Source organism: Anarhichas minor, unplaced genomic scaffold (assembly GCF_050575085.1).
Source record: "Anarhichas minor isolate MPS153535 unplaced genomic scaffold, ASM5057508v1 ptg000113l, whole genome shotgun sequence".
NCBI lineage: Eukaryota > Metazoa > Chordata > Actinopteri > Perciformes > Anarhichadidae > Anarhichas > Anarhichas minor.
The window spans coordinates 374,793-390,920 of NW_027466559.1; the positions used below are offsets into that span (position 1 = coordinate 374,793).

A 16,128-nucleotide genomic window follows, 5' to 3' on the forward strand; every position below is an offset into this window, starting at 1 on the left:
TGAAAAGATGTCATTATTTAGAGTAAAATAGACCATAAAGCAGAGTGTGCTCTATCCGGTTCAAACTTGAGGCCTCCATGAACCGATGGATGGATCATGGTCATGGTGACTACTATGACTATGTCCACTCATATATGTACTTAACTGAAAACCAATGGGTACTGTGAATGCATTATTGCCCAACTACTGTAGTACTGACAGTGTCAGCAATTAGCTGTTATTTACCTTTGAATCATCTCAATATCCCGGCTCTGACTGACTGCAGGTGAAACACTCAACACAAATAATCAATCAAACAACTGACAGAGAATATTTCAAAATTCACTTCATTCCAGCTTCTCAAAAATGAATACTTGCTGCGTTTCTTATTATATGTTGGGGTTTTGGACGAGGAATTTAAATATGAACATGGGCTGGTCTGGTTCTGGTTTTCTTTAACTGACCTTTTAAAGACCAAATGATTAATTGATTGAAAGAGATAATAATCAGCAAATTAAACAATAATGAAGATCAGTTACAGCCCTTGACATGGTGAAGTTTGATCAATCCAACATCTGGAGAAACACTGAACACTGCACTGACCTCTGGACTCTGGTTATATTGCTAAACTTCAATATTTTTAGTCTTATTGAATGACAAACTCTTCAGTCAGTCAAAGCACCTCTGAAAACATTCCAGTTCATTTCCTCACCAATTTGGTCACCAGCCAGCTGTGTTCATATATGACATCACTTCATCAATGAGGAGTCTCATTTTCTCTGCAAACACGTCAGCAGTTGCTTCGGCTGCAGATACCAAACGACAAACAGCTACTTTTGTTGGTCGGAGCAGTCGAGGCTTCCAGATGGTTTTGAAGCCTTGAGTTCAGCTATTTGGCCGTCGCCATCTTGGTTTTTGTCCTTCGCCATCTTGGTTTCTTGAAACTAGAAGTGACACATCTAGAGAGGAGCTGAGTGCGACTGAACACTCAATAAGTGAACAATTGACCTTCATGAACTAAAAACACAGTGAAGTTGTTCCACGAAAACATCGAGAACGCTGTGGTAAAGGCCTGTCAATCACTGTGTAGCCCTGCCCTAAAGCATCCCCTGCTTTATGGTCTGTTTGACTCTAAATGGACCATAATGTACTAAATGAACATCATGCTGTATTGAAGAAGACTTGAAACTAGAGATTGAGACCATAAACTCATGTTTACAATGTTTACTGAGGTAATAAATCAAGAGAGAAGTAGAGTCATTTTCTCATAGACTTCTATACAACCAGAGGAGTCGCCCCCTGCTGGTCGTTAGAAAGAATGCAAGTTCAAGACACTTCCACGTTGGCTTCAGTCTTCAGACTTCGCCTGGTTTGGACCGATGGAAAAAACCTGAGGGGCGTAAACATGAAGTCACACATACTGACATGTAACTCATCGGCTGGACAGTTTTAATGATGTCAGTGGTTCGCTTAAATAACATGGCTGCTGGTTAGTGATCTGAGATGACCACTCAGCAGTCTATTTACTGGATGATAATTGGTGCAGTTGGATTGACCGACAATTGTCTGTGTCGGTCCCTTGGTAAATACCAGTAAATCCTGTGGAATGGCTCTTTATTGACCTCTTACCGAGAGACTGCAAGGGGGTTCCACCAACACACATACATTCACAGAGTGATTTGTGTTTAGTGTGTATCCTCCGAGGCTCCTACCTGACAACTCAATACACAGTTGTGTGTGTGTGTTTGCATGCGGACAACCATGCAGCCTCCTCTTTCTCGCACACCTAAACTGTGAATTGATGGGGGCCCTCAGAGGCGGAAGCATTGATTATCTGACTCTGAGCTCCCCTTACAGAACGGATGCTAACTTAGCTTAGTTAATGCTATTAAACACACCGTTCACACACATAGAATAAACAGAGAAGTATGGAAATGATTGCCTCCGTGCGCATATGCATGTGACAGACATGCACAGCATGTACAAGCGTGAAACGTGGCTGACTGTTATTCCAGCCATGACCCTGCCCTGACCTTCAGTGTGCTCTCTTTAAACCTGATCCCTCTCCCCAGGCGGTCCTTGTGGCTCCGGTTTAAGGAGAGGCTCTGTTTAGGCTAACCTTGACAAATTGTTCAGGTCCCAAAACATAGTTATAGAAGTATTGTATGTATGTAATGTATTATTTGTGTTGCTGGGAATAACTTTTTTTCTTCGTGATAACATTACTTTAAAAATGAAAGTCAGGTTCAGGCAATCAAACCACTTAAGTTAGGTTTTGGAAAAACATCATATTTGGGCTTTAGATAGCTACGTACAGTTAGGTTTAGGCAAGAAAAGCACAGCGCGGTGTCGAACACCAGATTTTTGGTTGAAAGGCCTGTGTTTGTTGGACCATCCACTTCCCCTCCAGCCAGCCATAATGTGTCTTTTTGGATATCATATACTACGTCACTTGCTCTGGCTGTTGCATAGTCACGTGGATGCATTTCATTTGCGTGTCCACAAGGATCCCAATTGTCTTTGACATTGTTTTTGCGATCACAAAACAGACAATTTGCTTCCATCTACAGGAAACCAATAGATTCCATTCGGTGACAACCTAATGCTCACTACCTAATACTGGGCTGGATTATAAACCATTACAGAATGACAGCTTTTGGGTTGCCAGGTTGTGAAAAAGAACCAGTCTATAATGTTATAGTGTAGTTATAAATAGCATGGATTTCCTACTTTATAGCAAGTATTTTATTATAAATGTTAGTAAGCCAACAAAATGCTTTTCTGTTAAATAATCGTATACATTTTGCATCACCGCTACACAGTTGTTGAATTTTAGAGCTAGATATTTCACAATTGGGTAATGCAAAAAATGTTGTAATTTACTAATCAGCCTCTTATGAAAAGTGCCTTATTGTATAGTGGTGCCAGTTATCTTTGGTGATGTCTCTCAGAGACTATTTTGAACGTACAGTACTAGGCTGTACGTTAAAGTTACACTTATAGATCATATTATTTGGGGAGATCGACAGGAAATCCTATAGATTGTACTTTTCACAGCAGTAACTTGGAGGTCAAAGGACAGGTAATCTTGAAATAGTTACAGATGAATTGTTATGAATGCTTTCATCTGATACGGCAAATGAGACATGAAAAAAAATTGTGGGAAATAAGTTAAATGTACAAGACTGTGTAATTATTTTAACAGTGAAGGAACTACTCAACCCATCAATCTCCGTAATTTGCCCTGTTTCATAGTCAGCTGGATGCATTTCATTTGTGTGTCCAACACGAAATAAAAAATGACAATCCGTGTCTATGTACATGAAACCAATAGATTTCCCTTTGTGACTATTTCATGACCTGTCATTAACTTTTGGTTTGCCAGGTTATGAAAAATAATCCGTCTATTATGTAATAATACAGGTATAAATGTTGGTAACACATTAACAATTACTCATGGATTTCATACTTTATAACATGTATTCAATTATAAATGTTAGTAAGTCAATAAAAAAAGGTTTTCTGTTAAATAATTCATACATTTTGCAGTCATAAATGTTAGGAAGTTATTAGGAAATGGATTTTACATCAAAATTGGGTAATGCAAAAACAGTTCTTGTTATGGCTTCATACTACTTTGAAGGCACAGCACAAGGCTGAGGCAGGACGGACTGTGAAGTGACAGTTTGTCCCTCTAATCTAAGTCGTCCCTTTTGACTCTCAGTCTGCAGCGCGTGTCAGCAACGAAAAATGTCTGCGTGCAAAGTTAGTGCAGCGGCAGAGCAGCAGGACCGACTGCATGTCTGGGGGGTAAAGTTTCCTCTTGACGTTGCGGGATGATAAAAAATCCACGGCTCACATATTTCACCAGAGCTGCTAAGTGGGTGATCTATCATGCCTGAGTTATGCAATATCATACACACACACACACACACACACACACACACACACACACACACAGAGGAGGCAGAAATCATAACAGTGATGTTGACGGTGATGCAAGAGATAAAGGAGCAGTCCGCATATTACAGCATGGCAGCAGGCCGACAGGCGGTGACAGCCAGGAGAGAGAGAGATTACTGGAACACAAACACACACAGACACACACACACACACACACACACACACACATACAGGCACTCAGAGGGTGAGATATGTCTCCCAGCATAGAGATGTACTCTGCTGTAATCTCTTTGTCTACAAGATACACTTCGATGGATGGTTACAGGAGAGAGAGGCTGTGTTTCAGTCCCACTCTTCAGTCTGCAAACCCACTACCATACTTTACAGAGCTTCGTATAGAGTTAGTGTAGAGGTGTGGATCTTTATTTGCAAGTTTTAATCTTTTTTTAACAGATAGTTTTGCTTTGATTCTCTCTTAATACCATATTCACCTGCCATTTGTGCATTAAAAGTGCCTTCTCTGCATGCTGGCTGTGATTCCTATCTGACCAGATGTAAGATATGAGATATCAAAAGATGCGTTCCACAACGAAGCAGAAGCTGATGAAATGCCTTCATACAAGGTCCAAAGGTTTATTGGCTACCATACCAAAACAAAACATCAGCTTGTGGAAACACAAGAAATTCTGTGATGAAAAGTATCTTTGGAAGACGCCCACAAACACCGATTGACGAAGCGTCATTGTTAGCATCGCTAAAGGGAAAGCACACCTTACAGCTTGTTGGCCAGTATTGTTTTGTAAGAATTGCACAGATGTCATTTACTACTGGCTGAGAGCCAATCACAGTGCAACACAGACCAACTGCAGATGTGGTCGGGCCAATCCAATGTCGCAATGCAGATGCATGTTCTGCATGCATGTGCATCTCAGTTAACGTTCATGTGGGGTTTTTTCTTATCCAAATAAGACGTTGGTTATGTCAGGTGTACCCAAATACTTAAATGCCACTACAAATATTACCTAAATATTGTTGTTCTAATATGTGACTCTGTCTTATTCAACAGTGGAAGTCCAGACCCATAAACCATTCAAACCATTTGCCACACAGTCACAGTGCCATCCTCCCTCTGTTCAAACACTTTCCCCATCAGTCTAAGAATAGGTAGAGTAGTAACACTTATTGAATAGAATAGTTTCTTTAGATGCTTTAGAGAAGTGAATATCAACATTAACATTTAATTACAGAATTGTGGAAAATCAAAATATGTATGAAATAATATAATAATATAACACTGAACTTTGGCTCTGCGTCCTAGTCCAGTCCAGTCCTCACAATATTAGTCTATGGTTTCATAGCACCTGTAAGTTACAGAACAGTATTATTCATTTAATCTGCAGCATTGGGCCCATCAGTCTAAAAGGCTCAGCCAGATTCCATCTTTTACTTTTCAAATATAGAATACTATTTATTCCATGGCTTGGCTGAATACTTGATGGGTATTATTTATACCTTTGGCATTTATCAAACATAATAAGTGTTATTTCACTCTAATTTTTGTCAGGTACAAAGTCACAGAGCAGCTCTGGAAGTTGCTGCCGATCAAGACAAGCGAGCATATTAACACAAGAGAAGACAAGTTTACCTGCTTACTGATCACGCAATTCACTCTCAAGGTGTTTGTTTTCTCTTTCTGTGCCATATAGCTACGCCTGTAGCTGGTTATCTTAGCTTAGCATGAAGAGTGTTTTTGCAAATCTCAAACTCTTCTGGAGTTCTATGAAGAGCCACATTCTGGAACTTCTTTGAAGTGACCAGCTGATGCTGAAGTGACAGGTTCAAGATGTATTATTGATAACACTGCATAGGTCAGTATTAAATGCGTATGTTTAAACTTTCTCTGGCCCTTTTGGGGATTCAAGTTCATGAGAGGGTGCCTTAGATCAGTGGAGTTCCCCATGGCTCTATTCAGGGGCCACTGCTGTTTTGCCTGTTGCCACCGATTCACCTTGAACACGGACAAAACCTTGATTTTCATTGTAATACACACATTCTCTGATTCTTTTAGTATCCTGCGACTTGACCCCCTACCGGATTTATAAATTACAGCGAAGCATGACACTACAGTAAACATCCTATTAATTTGCGCTAAACCAAAGTATCAAAGATTCAATCTTTCAGGAACTTGCAAACTCTTATGTGCATTTGTCACATCCTGTCTCACTGTGTAGCTGCCTGAGCTAACCAGAACTGTCTTCAGTTAGTTCAGAACCCTACTGCCAGACTGACTCAGAATCAGGGAAACATACAGTTTTAGTTATTCTACCAAACATATTAAGGCGTGCATGCCAGGGACCACGAATAAATCGAACTCTGGACTTTTGGAGGTCTGAAGGACTAGATTGAAGGTGATCATGCTTTTCTGCAGGGCCCCGAAGCAGATCAGTTTACGAAAATGAAGTGAACCAGATCTCCTTTGGAATCCCTTCTGAAGATACACTTGCTTCTTTGAATACATGTTTTAAATATACTTTTTATTGTCAAAGATTTTAGTTTCATTTTATTTTGTGTATGTTTTTTAATTGTGTCTTTTACTGCATTTGCTATTTTTTTAGTTTATTCATACATTTTTTCTATTCATCTAAAACACTTTATAAGTGCTTGTTATTATTAGTATTGGTGCCTGTTGGCTCCCATGGGAACTCCATCAGAATCAGAACGTTTAATTGCAAAAGTATGTTGCACATACAAGAAATTTAAAACTTGTGCTCACTTGCATGGACCTCATATGAGTTTTGTAGGTTTTGTCGTTACCACACAAAGGGAGCGATGTTAACTTGACGGAGAGTTAGGCTGCCTTCATTATGCTGATCAAACATTAGTGTGTAATCATCAGTCAGACTACAGTGAAGTCTGAATGATTCTATTTCATGCTTTGCCACAGTTTAAGGATCCAATAGAAATACCAAGATATGTATTGTTTGAATGAGGCCCAGATGAAGAAGTGAGGAATGCCCTCTGATTGTGGTTGAAAGAAAACCAGAGAGCACTAATGGGAGTTAAGCCTCTTCAGTCTGGGTTTGGGCTTACTCCTCAGTGTTGTTTGCAGCTTATGAAGTCAACATTTAGCTTGAACACATTTCTAATGCGATGATGAATGCACCACATATGTGTAGTAAAGAGAAAAAAGAAGATGGTTTATCCAAATTACAATATGTGTGTCCTCATTGTTACTCAATGGCTGGACTTTCGGCATGGTTGATCAGACTATATAAAGGTTACTGTGATTTTTAATGGTCAGTCTTTTCTTAGACTTGTTTCACAATAGACATGCAGTATGTCATATTGACAATGAAACTGCAATATTCATGCACCAACCTATTTTGTTAACTGGTTCTGTTGCCAATATCAACCAAGTCAATGTTCCTGATTCAGTATGTTTGCAAATTGCAAATATACATTTTTGATGATTAGATTATAATTCAATTTTTTATATCCTGAAATTATCAGTATTATTATTATTATTATTATTTATAGTAGTATTATTATTGCTATTATTGTTATTATTATTATATTTAATGTTATCATTGTTTTAACAATCAGCCATAAACCAATAAATCTGTAGCCTAAAAGAAAAGGCATCTTTCTTTCTTTTTGACTATTACAAACACACACACACGCACGCACACGCACGCACACACACACACACACACACACACACACACCATGCCTGTCAAACTGAGCCGGTCATCCTGTAATGGCTGCCACTGCTCATTGTTCACATCCTGCTTTGTCTTCAGCGCCATTTTGACTCTGTGGGAGGAGGAGCAGCTAGTTAGCATCACACACACACACACTAATGGCAGCCATGCTAACTCATGGGTTGCTCCATGGTCACCCTGGCAGCTTACTGGTGGGAGAGAATCTGCAATGCCGAGCTAGAGTCAGCTTCCATGCTCGTAAACTACACATAGAGCGTGAGTTGTGCTGCTCTGGGGTCAGCTCTGGGGTCCCACACGTTCTAAGTGAAAGGATGCTATGGAAGCTGCCTCTGGTGTGCTATGCTAACCATTAGCTCCTTCTCAGCTGAGCTAAGCTAATGCGATGGAGGAAAACAATGACCCAGCCTGGCCTCAGACCGTTTCTCCTGTTTTTATCTGCTCTGGAAAAATACCTCATTCTAGGGTTATCTCTGTGTAAACACCAGCTGAACCATACTGGGCCATGCCAGGCTATATATCAGGCTATATATCAGGCTATATAGTTATGTGGTGGATGATAGTGCGGGGGACTACAGGGAGCCACGCATTAACACTTAAAAATAATCTGCATTCAGTCCACATTGTGAGTTAAAATTAAAATGCATATTAGAAGATTATAATACGATCAAAATTACACATTGTTTAGTAAAATGACAATCTGAACCTTAATAATTATAAAATATTTATAAAAAGGGAATTATAGGCTTATAATGAATTGCAATGTATAAATATAGCATGGGAATTATTTATACTATATAAAATAGCAGATAAAAAATATTACACTCGTATGACAGCAACAAAATAATAATGAAGAAAACAATAAATGGTCAAATATGCTGCTAAATGTTCACTTTGTATTATACTTAGCGTAATACAAATTGCACTGAATTCTTATTTTGAATGCTGCATGTATCCACATCATTATTATAAAGACCATTCAGCACCTCTGGAATTCATAAAACAAAACGACATGGGCCACATCTTAAATGTTTGTGTTTTTTTTTTTATTATTATTCCACTATGAAAATATATGTACAATAAATAATTTGGATTTTCACTATTAAAGAATCTCAATAAATAAACTAGGGTCTAAAACTCGGGTCATCAGCAGGACTTCTCTCTCTGGTCTTGTCTCGTTCAGAGAGAGAGAAAGAATTCATTCTTCAGTTGGGATAGTTTCTAGAAAGCAGTCCAGCTATCTGCACCTTTAGACTCCGTGAACAGTTCCTGAGAAGTTATTAAGGATCCATGAAGCTGCACCAGAATGTAAGAGATGAAACAAATCCACACATACTGATGAGTTAAATCAGTACAAAACAAAAAACAAGAAAGGCAATAAATACCTGAACAAGGGGAGAGAGAAAAATCCACAAAGTTTCGATCGTGGAAAAGCAAAAATAAAAAATAAAATCCCTATAAAATCCCCATAAAATGAACTGCAACTCTCTTAAACTAGGTAGGCTACAGTCGTAAAATAAAACCAGGAAAAAGACGAAAAAATAGATTTAAAAAAGGAACATAATTTTAGTTCAGAAATGTTTCAGGAATGTTGCCGAGAAGCTTCCAGTGCCGTCTCCTCCGCTCGATTGCTCGTCCACGCTCTCCGTCCGCTCCTTAGTTCTTTGTAGTTTTATGTTTCTCAGAAGTTCAGGTGCTGCAGGTCTATGGTGCACAGTGTGCTCGTGAACAGGTCGAAGTCCTCCTCGGAGAAATCCACCGGGCTATCCAGGGAGCTCTGCAGGCTTGGCGACAGGCAGGCGTCCACGGCAAAGAAGGCCAGGTCGGGGAGCGATGTCGAGGCGGCGGCGGCGGCAGCAGAGGACGAGGTCGAGGAGACGGAGGAGTCCCGCTGCTCGGAGAACGACGGGTCGGACGCTGCCTCTGCGAGCCCGGCCTCGCCGAGCTGCATCAGGCCCGGGATATCCGCGGTGAACTTTGGCGGAGAGTGGCGAGCCGCGGCAGCGTCGGAGGAGCCAGATGCTCCCGGCAACGGTGGGCGTTCGGGGCGGCTCGGTCGGCCTCCTTTCTCCGGCGTGGGTTGTGCATTGTCCCCGCTGTCATTAGCGTAGGCGGCCGAAGATGGATTGCAGCTCCCCGCCTCGCTGTCCGACTCAGCCTCCCCAGTGCCAGATGCTTCCAGCGGCTGGCTCGAGTACGGAGACGAGGCGTCGGCGCCTTCGAGCGGCTCGAACTCGCCGGATTCGTGGCCTCCGCCGTCCCGGTGGTGCGTCGTCTGGCGCTTGTGTTTCATCCGCCGGTTCTGGAACCAGACTTTGACCTGCCGCTCGGTCAGATCCAGGAGGGCGGCGATCTCCACCCTCCTAGGCCGGCACAGGTACTTGTTAAAGTGGAACTCCTTCTCCAGCTCCAGCAGCTGCGTGTTGGTGTAGGCGGTGCGCAGCCGGCGGGACCCGGCTCCTCCACCATCCAGACTCGCCTGGCTCGAGTCTGCAGAAGACAAATCAAACGGAGAGCGGAATTACGTGAAGGATTTATTGTGTGTGATCTAAAAAAGCTATCCTCGTTAATTCTTTATTTACATTTTATATTTCGTTTAAACTATTTCTGGAGAGCCCCGTAAAAGCGCTACATATTTTTATTGGGTGCAGGGTTTCCAGCCAAGAAATAAGCTGCTTCAGCACCGAGCAGAAATCCCCTCGGCTCTAATAAAAAATAATAAAACATGAAAAAGTCTCATAAAAAAATACTCCTCCCATTTACCGTAGCAGCTAAAGCCATAACTGTAAGAGCTGACCACTTTGTTGGTTGGTAAAAATAATCATAATAATAAAAAGTTAGATAAAGACAGATGATCATAAAGTCAAAGAGGGGTTCTCTCTTCTGTAAAGCTGTGAGGCGGCTACAGCACGAGCTGAGAGAAGTGCAAAGAGAAAAGGGAAAATAAATAAATCACCGGACAGGGAGGAAATGTGGGGATGTCCACGTGAAACCGATGTGGCGGGAACATAACAAAAAAAATCATAAATGTTTTTTTTATGAATGAGATGCAGGAAAAAAATAAAAGCAGGAAATTGGGAGAGAAAGGAGCTAGAGAGGAAAAAAGAAATTCCACTAAAATGAACGGGCGTGGGATTTTGTGTTTAGAGGAAAAAGAGGGGGGGGGGGCGGGGTAACAAATGCAGTGATTGCTGTGGAAGTCGGTTTTAAAAGACAGAAATGAGGTAGACCCATGAAGATCAGATTGTGTGCAGCCTGTATTCTGTGTAGGATGTAGCTTATACCCCCCCCCCCCCCCCCCCACACACACACACACACACACACACCTGCAGCCCCCACCAAACATATTTTGTCCACTGCCTCGCCATTATATTTCCTACACCGCCATCCAATATGGCTACCATCTCAGTTGTGTTATGAATATATAATGCCAGGGCAGACGCTGCTGCTGAAATCACAGCAGCCAGTGAGCAGAATGAATCAGGCTGCAGCAGGAATCCTTTGCAGAGTGGATAGAGAGGGGGAAAATACCCACCTCTGTGCGTCTTTACGCACGATTATTAACTCTATGTGGACAATATACATTTTGCAAATTTGTGCTCTGATGCAGAATAAAACGGAAGCTGGTGTGAGAGGCACGTGCGCTCAGCGTGAAGCTGAATTCCACATAAATGATGTGACAGAGATATACGTTATGGGTGCACGTTTACATGCGTGATGGGAGAGTGCAAAGCACTGCAGCATAATGCAGTGGTCTAGATATGGCCACCCTGTTGACACAGCATTGCAGCACCACACAACACACACACACACTGAGGAAGAAAACGACAATGGCATCTCAAATCCATGCTGTGTGTAATGAATGATGTTTATGAAGTGAAATGAAGATGCAGACCGAAAATGAAAGCACTATGCTGCACACCCTTCACGCTCCCACCACACACGCGCACACATACTGGCTCCAGCTTCCCAGCATACCGACCTGTGGGTGACTCGATGCCCGCCGAAGCGTACCCGGAGGCGGTCGGCGACGGGGAGGACGAGCCAGGGGGGATGATGGATCCGCCGCCGCTGGAGCCGCTCCCAGGCTTCGGGCACTTCTTTGAGGACTTCTTCTCCTTCATCCAGGGGAACTCGTGGGCCAGCGGGCCGGCCGGGGCGGCCACGGCCAGGGCAGGGGTCTGGCCGGGCGGGAAGGGCTGCTGGGCGCCCCGGTGGTTCGTCTGGAGGCCATTGGCGACGGAGGTCCTCCGGTTCTGCTGGCTCCTAGCAGCCGGTCTCGGATGGCTGGCTGTGCAGGGGCTGAGGCTGGGGATGGTGTGCTCGAAGGGAGGCGGAATTACTGTCGACTCCTTGATTGATGAAGTTTGAAATGACTCCAGGACGGCTGGGAAGGACGTCAGGCACTCTGCTAGGGACGGCTGGCTGTTGATAAAACCGATCTCCCTCTCAAATTCAAAATTCATAGCTCCCTCGAACCGGCTTCGACCTCAGAACGGCGAGACCCCCGAAATAATCCCTTCCCCAAAATAAAAAAAACAAACAAAAAAAAACACACACATAAACGCGCACGCTCGCGCACGCACTCAAAACAATATGGCTTCTTTCGGGGGGGAAAAAGGAAAAAACGCACAAGCATGTAGGCTCCCGACCGCAATGGCGTAAACGCGGCGGCTATATAATAATTGTGTATATTGGTGATATTACTCGCGTATGGGGACCATGGGTAGGCTAAACTGAAGAACTATGGGGCGAAATTGCAGCCAATTCCTGATCATGTGACGCGAAACAGCCAATCGGGGTGTTGGGGGGGTCCAGGCCCTGGCGGCGATGGCGATGGCAGTGGGAAGCAGCATTATTATTTTTTTCCACCAAATGCTGTGGCAACGCAGGGCTGCATCACAGGATGGCTGCTATTGTTTCGTCTTAACGGGGGGTAACGTGCGGGGCGGAGGAGAGACGACGAGGCGGCCGTTCGCCATGTGCGCCGTGTGGGCGGCGGGTTCGGCGCATCCCCATGGACCCGGTGTTACACACGCACAAACAATAGAGCATCTCTCGGACATTTTTTTTTTGGTCCTCTGGGTGATGCTATGATGGTTAGGGTGGACGGAGCTGGCCGGCACCGTTTACAATATGGCTCCTCAGGAAAAAAGAAATCACTGTTTACAGCACTCAGCTCATTAATCTTATAAAGTGTGACAGAGGCTGAAAATCCCCAACTTAGACACAGGACCAAAAAAAATACTTGGAGAGGGTTTTAGATGGCGCAGCAGCTCAGGAGGAGAGGATGATGAAGGTTCTACTCAGTGGAGATGAGGCAGACCGGCTTGTAGCAGAGCAGAGAGACAGTTAGAGTTAACGGGGAAGAGAAGCCTGTTGGTGTGTAAGTGTACTTTATTTTTGTTTTAATCATTGGATCATGTTTTGTATTTAATAGTTGCAGGAGCGCGCGTGAGAGAGATGGAACCCTAAAATGTCTAAATATAATGCCACTAAAATAGCCTCCCCCCTCTCTCTCCCTCTCTCTCTCCCTCTCTCTCTCTCTCAAATTCAAATTTTGCTTTATTTATTTATTTATTTTGCTCTCTCTCTCTCCAGTGTAATGTATGTGTGTTAAAAATGTCCGGTGTGTTTACGCAGAGAGAGAGAGAGAGAGAGAGAGAGAGAGAGAGAGAGAGAGAGAGAGAGAGAGAGAGAGAGAGAGAGAGTTCACAGCGAGGTCGCTCCGTGCAGCTAGAAAAAAATGAGGGGAGAGCGCGGGTCTCCTGTAGTAAAAGAAAATACTAATAATACAGCAGCAATAATACGAAAGCTAATAGAAAGTGAGAGTGTGCTGAGTGGCCTTCAGGCTCATGTAGATTTTTATTTTTTTTTATTTTTTTTTTCCTCATAAAGATCAGGAACTCGGGAGGATATTTTTGGGGAGGGCTCGAGGAGCCCCGAGCGTGGAGAAAATGTGCGGTGATCAATCTTTCACTCCCTGCAAAGAGGCTGACAGCAGCCCCTCTTCTCTCCCTAAATAACAAGCAACCCTCCGGTCCCCCCCCACCCCCCCCCCCCCCCTTTAGATCCATTACTCACTGTGTGTTATTATTTATTTATTTATTTTACTTTTTCGCACAGATTCTACGCGCGGCAAATGCGCTCATATGTAAACGTCACGCGGCTATATTTTATCGGTTGAGAGAACAAAAAATAAATAGATAAATACAAATAATAAAACCAATCAGATACAAATGGAGAAAATGCTGTTTAGCTCGCCCTCTCGTTCCCATGCCATTTGGCTTCTTCCCGCCTGACTCTGAAAGAGACGGCAGAAGTGGAAAAAGGCAGAAATGCGCGTGGGAGTGAGGGCCATTGAACGCAGCAGAATAAGCGCAGGCTGCGTGAACACAGCAGACACAAGCTGCTGCCTGAGCTCCAGCATCACAATGCACTGCGGCCCGCTCGGTGTCTGTTCTTCATCTCGTTTTTACGCAAATTTTGAAAATTATATATATTCATTTAAAAAAAATGTATTTTATTGGAAAATACCGACGACTTTATTGGAAGTTTTGTTGGCGAACAGAGGCAGTTTTTTCATGCTAGTTATCACACGGGACGCGTGGATTGGTCGACTGAAAGATTTGTGACTTTTATTTTATTTGGCAGTCAATTCTCTTGTTTTAGGGTTACTCGGTGTAAAACGACTATTATTACCACACCAATACCCACGTTTTGATTTGATCTAATTTAACATATAATTAGTCCGCTTAATATTGATAGTTGAGATTTTAAATTCACCAAAGTAAAGTAAAACAAAATCTAAATGAGCAGGATTTTTCTATAGGCTGCTTTTATTTATTATAACTATTGGTGTTATTATCTGCATGATAAAATAAAGACATCTGTTCTCGTCTGACAGACAACTTTTTCTGACAAATTCCCTGCCTAAACATCGTCACCTTATTAATGCAATTGTAATGTCTGACTCCAGAGCAGTGCGCGTACCTGGCTGTGAGCGTGTTCCACAGTAATAGCTGTACTGTTTTCAGCAGAGGCTGCGTTGCTCTGAAGCCGAGCCCTCCGCCTGTTTTTATGAGGCAATAAATTAGATCCAATCTCTGCTTATTGGTGTTTTTATTGTCTGTTAGTCCAACGGAGATGTAAAGGGAAGTGCAGCCATTATTTACGGGAGCCTGATTTATGTCCCAAGTTTTATGCTGCTCTCAGGCCTCTCAGCACAAGCGCGTGCGAGAGTGAGGGAGAGGGAGAGGGGGGGGGGGGGGGGGGGGGGGGGGGTAGAGACCATGTGACTGAGCCAAGGCGCAGGCCTCAGTGCTTTTTTTAGTCATAAACAACATCACAGGACACATTGGATCAGCATGCATGTGAAAATAAAGACACAACAAGGGAAAAATAAAGTTGAAAAGAGAGAAAACATTAAAGACACAACAAGGGAAAAATAAAGTTGAAAAGAGAGAAAACATTAAAGGGGCAGTTCACTCCAAAATCCATATTTTAGATAGTTTTGGTGTGAGTTGTCTAGTTTTGGAGATATCTTCCGTAGAATAAGTCTGTCTTCTCTCCAATGTAATGGGACTATCACACAAAACTCAACAGCAACCTCTGTTGTTGTGACCACGAGGTCTGTTGTGGCCGATGTCTCCGAAAAAGTAGCCCACTCACAACTATTCATGAATAGCACCACAGGTAAAAGTAAGAGTATGTGTTTTTGATTTTTGGGGGGGAACTGTCCCTTTAAGAAGAAATGTGTCTTGGGTCACCTATCTGTTGAAAAGGGTCAAACTATTCTGACCCCAAGAGGGAAAATGAACATTCTCAGCAAGAGCAAAAGTAAATGAAGTCAATCCAGAAAGTTAACACTCAGCAGTCAATTATTAAAAGAAAGTCAAATAAATAGTCAAACAAATAATAAATGATCAAACAGGAGGGTTAGTTAGACAGTAAAAAAGACCAATACATTTAAATAACTCCAACCATCTGCTGCTTTCTCACAGAGGTTAACTTAAAGAAGGCTCCACCAGAGCTTTCAACCACACCACATGGTCTCGCTCACCATTTTAAGTCACAGCACTTATGTTCTACCTCTGGATTTAAAGTGAGCACCCATCGTGCAGAGGAACAGATCGTTCTGGTGTGAAGCGTCCAGGTTGAGAGGTCAGATGGGGCGTTAGTGTCTTGCTCAAGGACACCTCAGCAGCCAGCGTTTGTGTGTTTGGGGGTTGATCAGAGTTGCCTTGCTGCCACTTTGCCGCTCCAACAGAACGGATTAACTCAACATGAAAACAACTCTATTTTAAATCATGAAATTGAGTCTTAAATGTTTTCTCCAGCATCTGGGTCAATCAAATATAATCCTCCAGATGCTGTGCAATACTGAGAGCTTTTACTGGTACTGAACACAGATGTTGCTGTCAGACAAAAACAACAGAGCTAAAGTCAATGTTTCCTTCTCAGAGAGCGGACCCTTGAAAAAAGAACAAGCGGCAACAAGTATCAGGTTTTAGTTCAGGTACAGTTC

The 16,128-nt window shown here is 42.8% G+C and overlaps 1 protein-coding gene across 1 annotated transcript; it reads right to left on the minus strand.

Annotated features, from left to right (window-relative positions):
- Positions 1–8,243: 8,243 nt before the first annotated feature.
- On the minus strand, positions 8,244–12,468 carry hoxb2a (homeobox B2a). Its single transcript, XM_076082909.1, has 2 exons — positions 11,584–12,468; positions 8,244–10,091 (listed from the first exon to the last, which is right to left on the minus strand). Exons 1-2 carry the CDS (start codon positions 12,065–12,067, stop codon positions 9,283–9,285), a joined length of 1,293 nt encoding a protein of 430 aa, XP_075939024.1. The 5' UTR covers positions 12,068–12,468; the 3' UTR covers positions 8,244–9,282.
- Between the last annotated feature and the right edge of the window lie 3,660 nt (positions 12,469–16,128).

What these genes read in the sequence shown, in the direction of transcription:
- hoxb2a (XM_076082909.1), bottom strand. Translation starts at nt 12,067, where the DNA reads ATGAATTTTGAATTTGAGAGGGAGATCGGTTTTATCAACAGCCAGCCG. An exon ending in GGGCATCGAGTCACCCACAG is followed by an intron (nt 10,092 to 11,583) that starts GTCGGTATGCTG and finishes TGTCTTCTGCAG; the next exon opens with ACTCGAGCCAGGCGAGTCTG.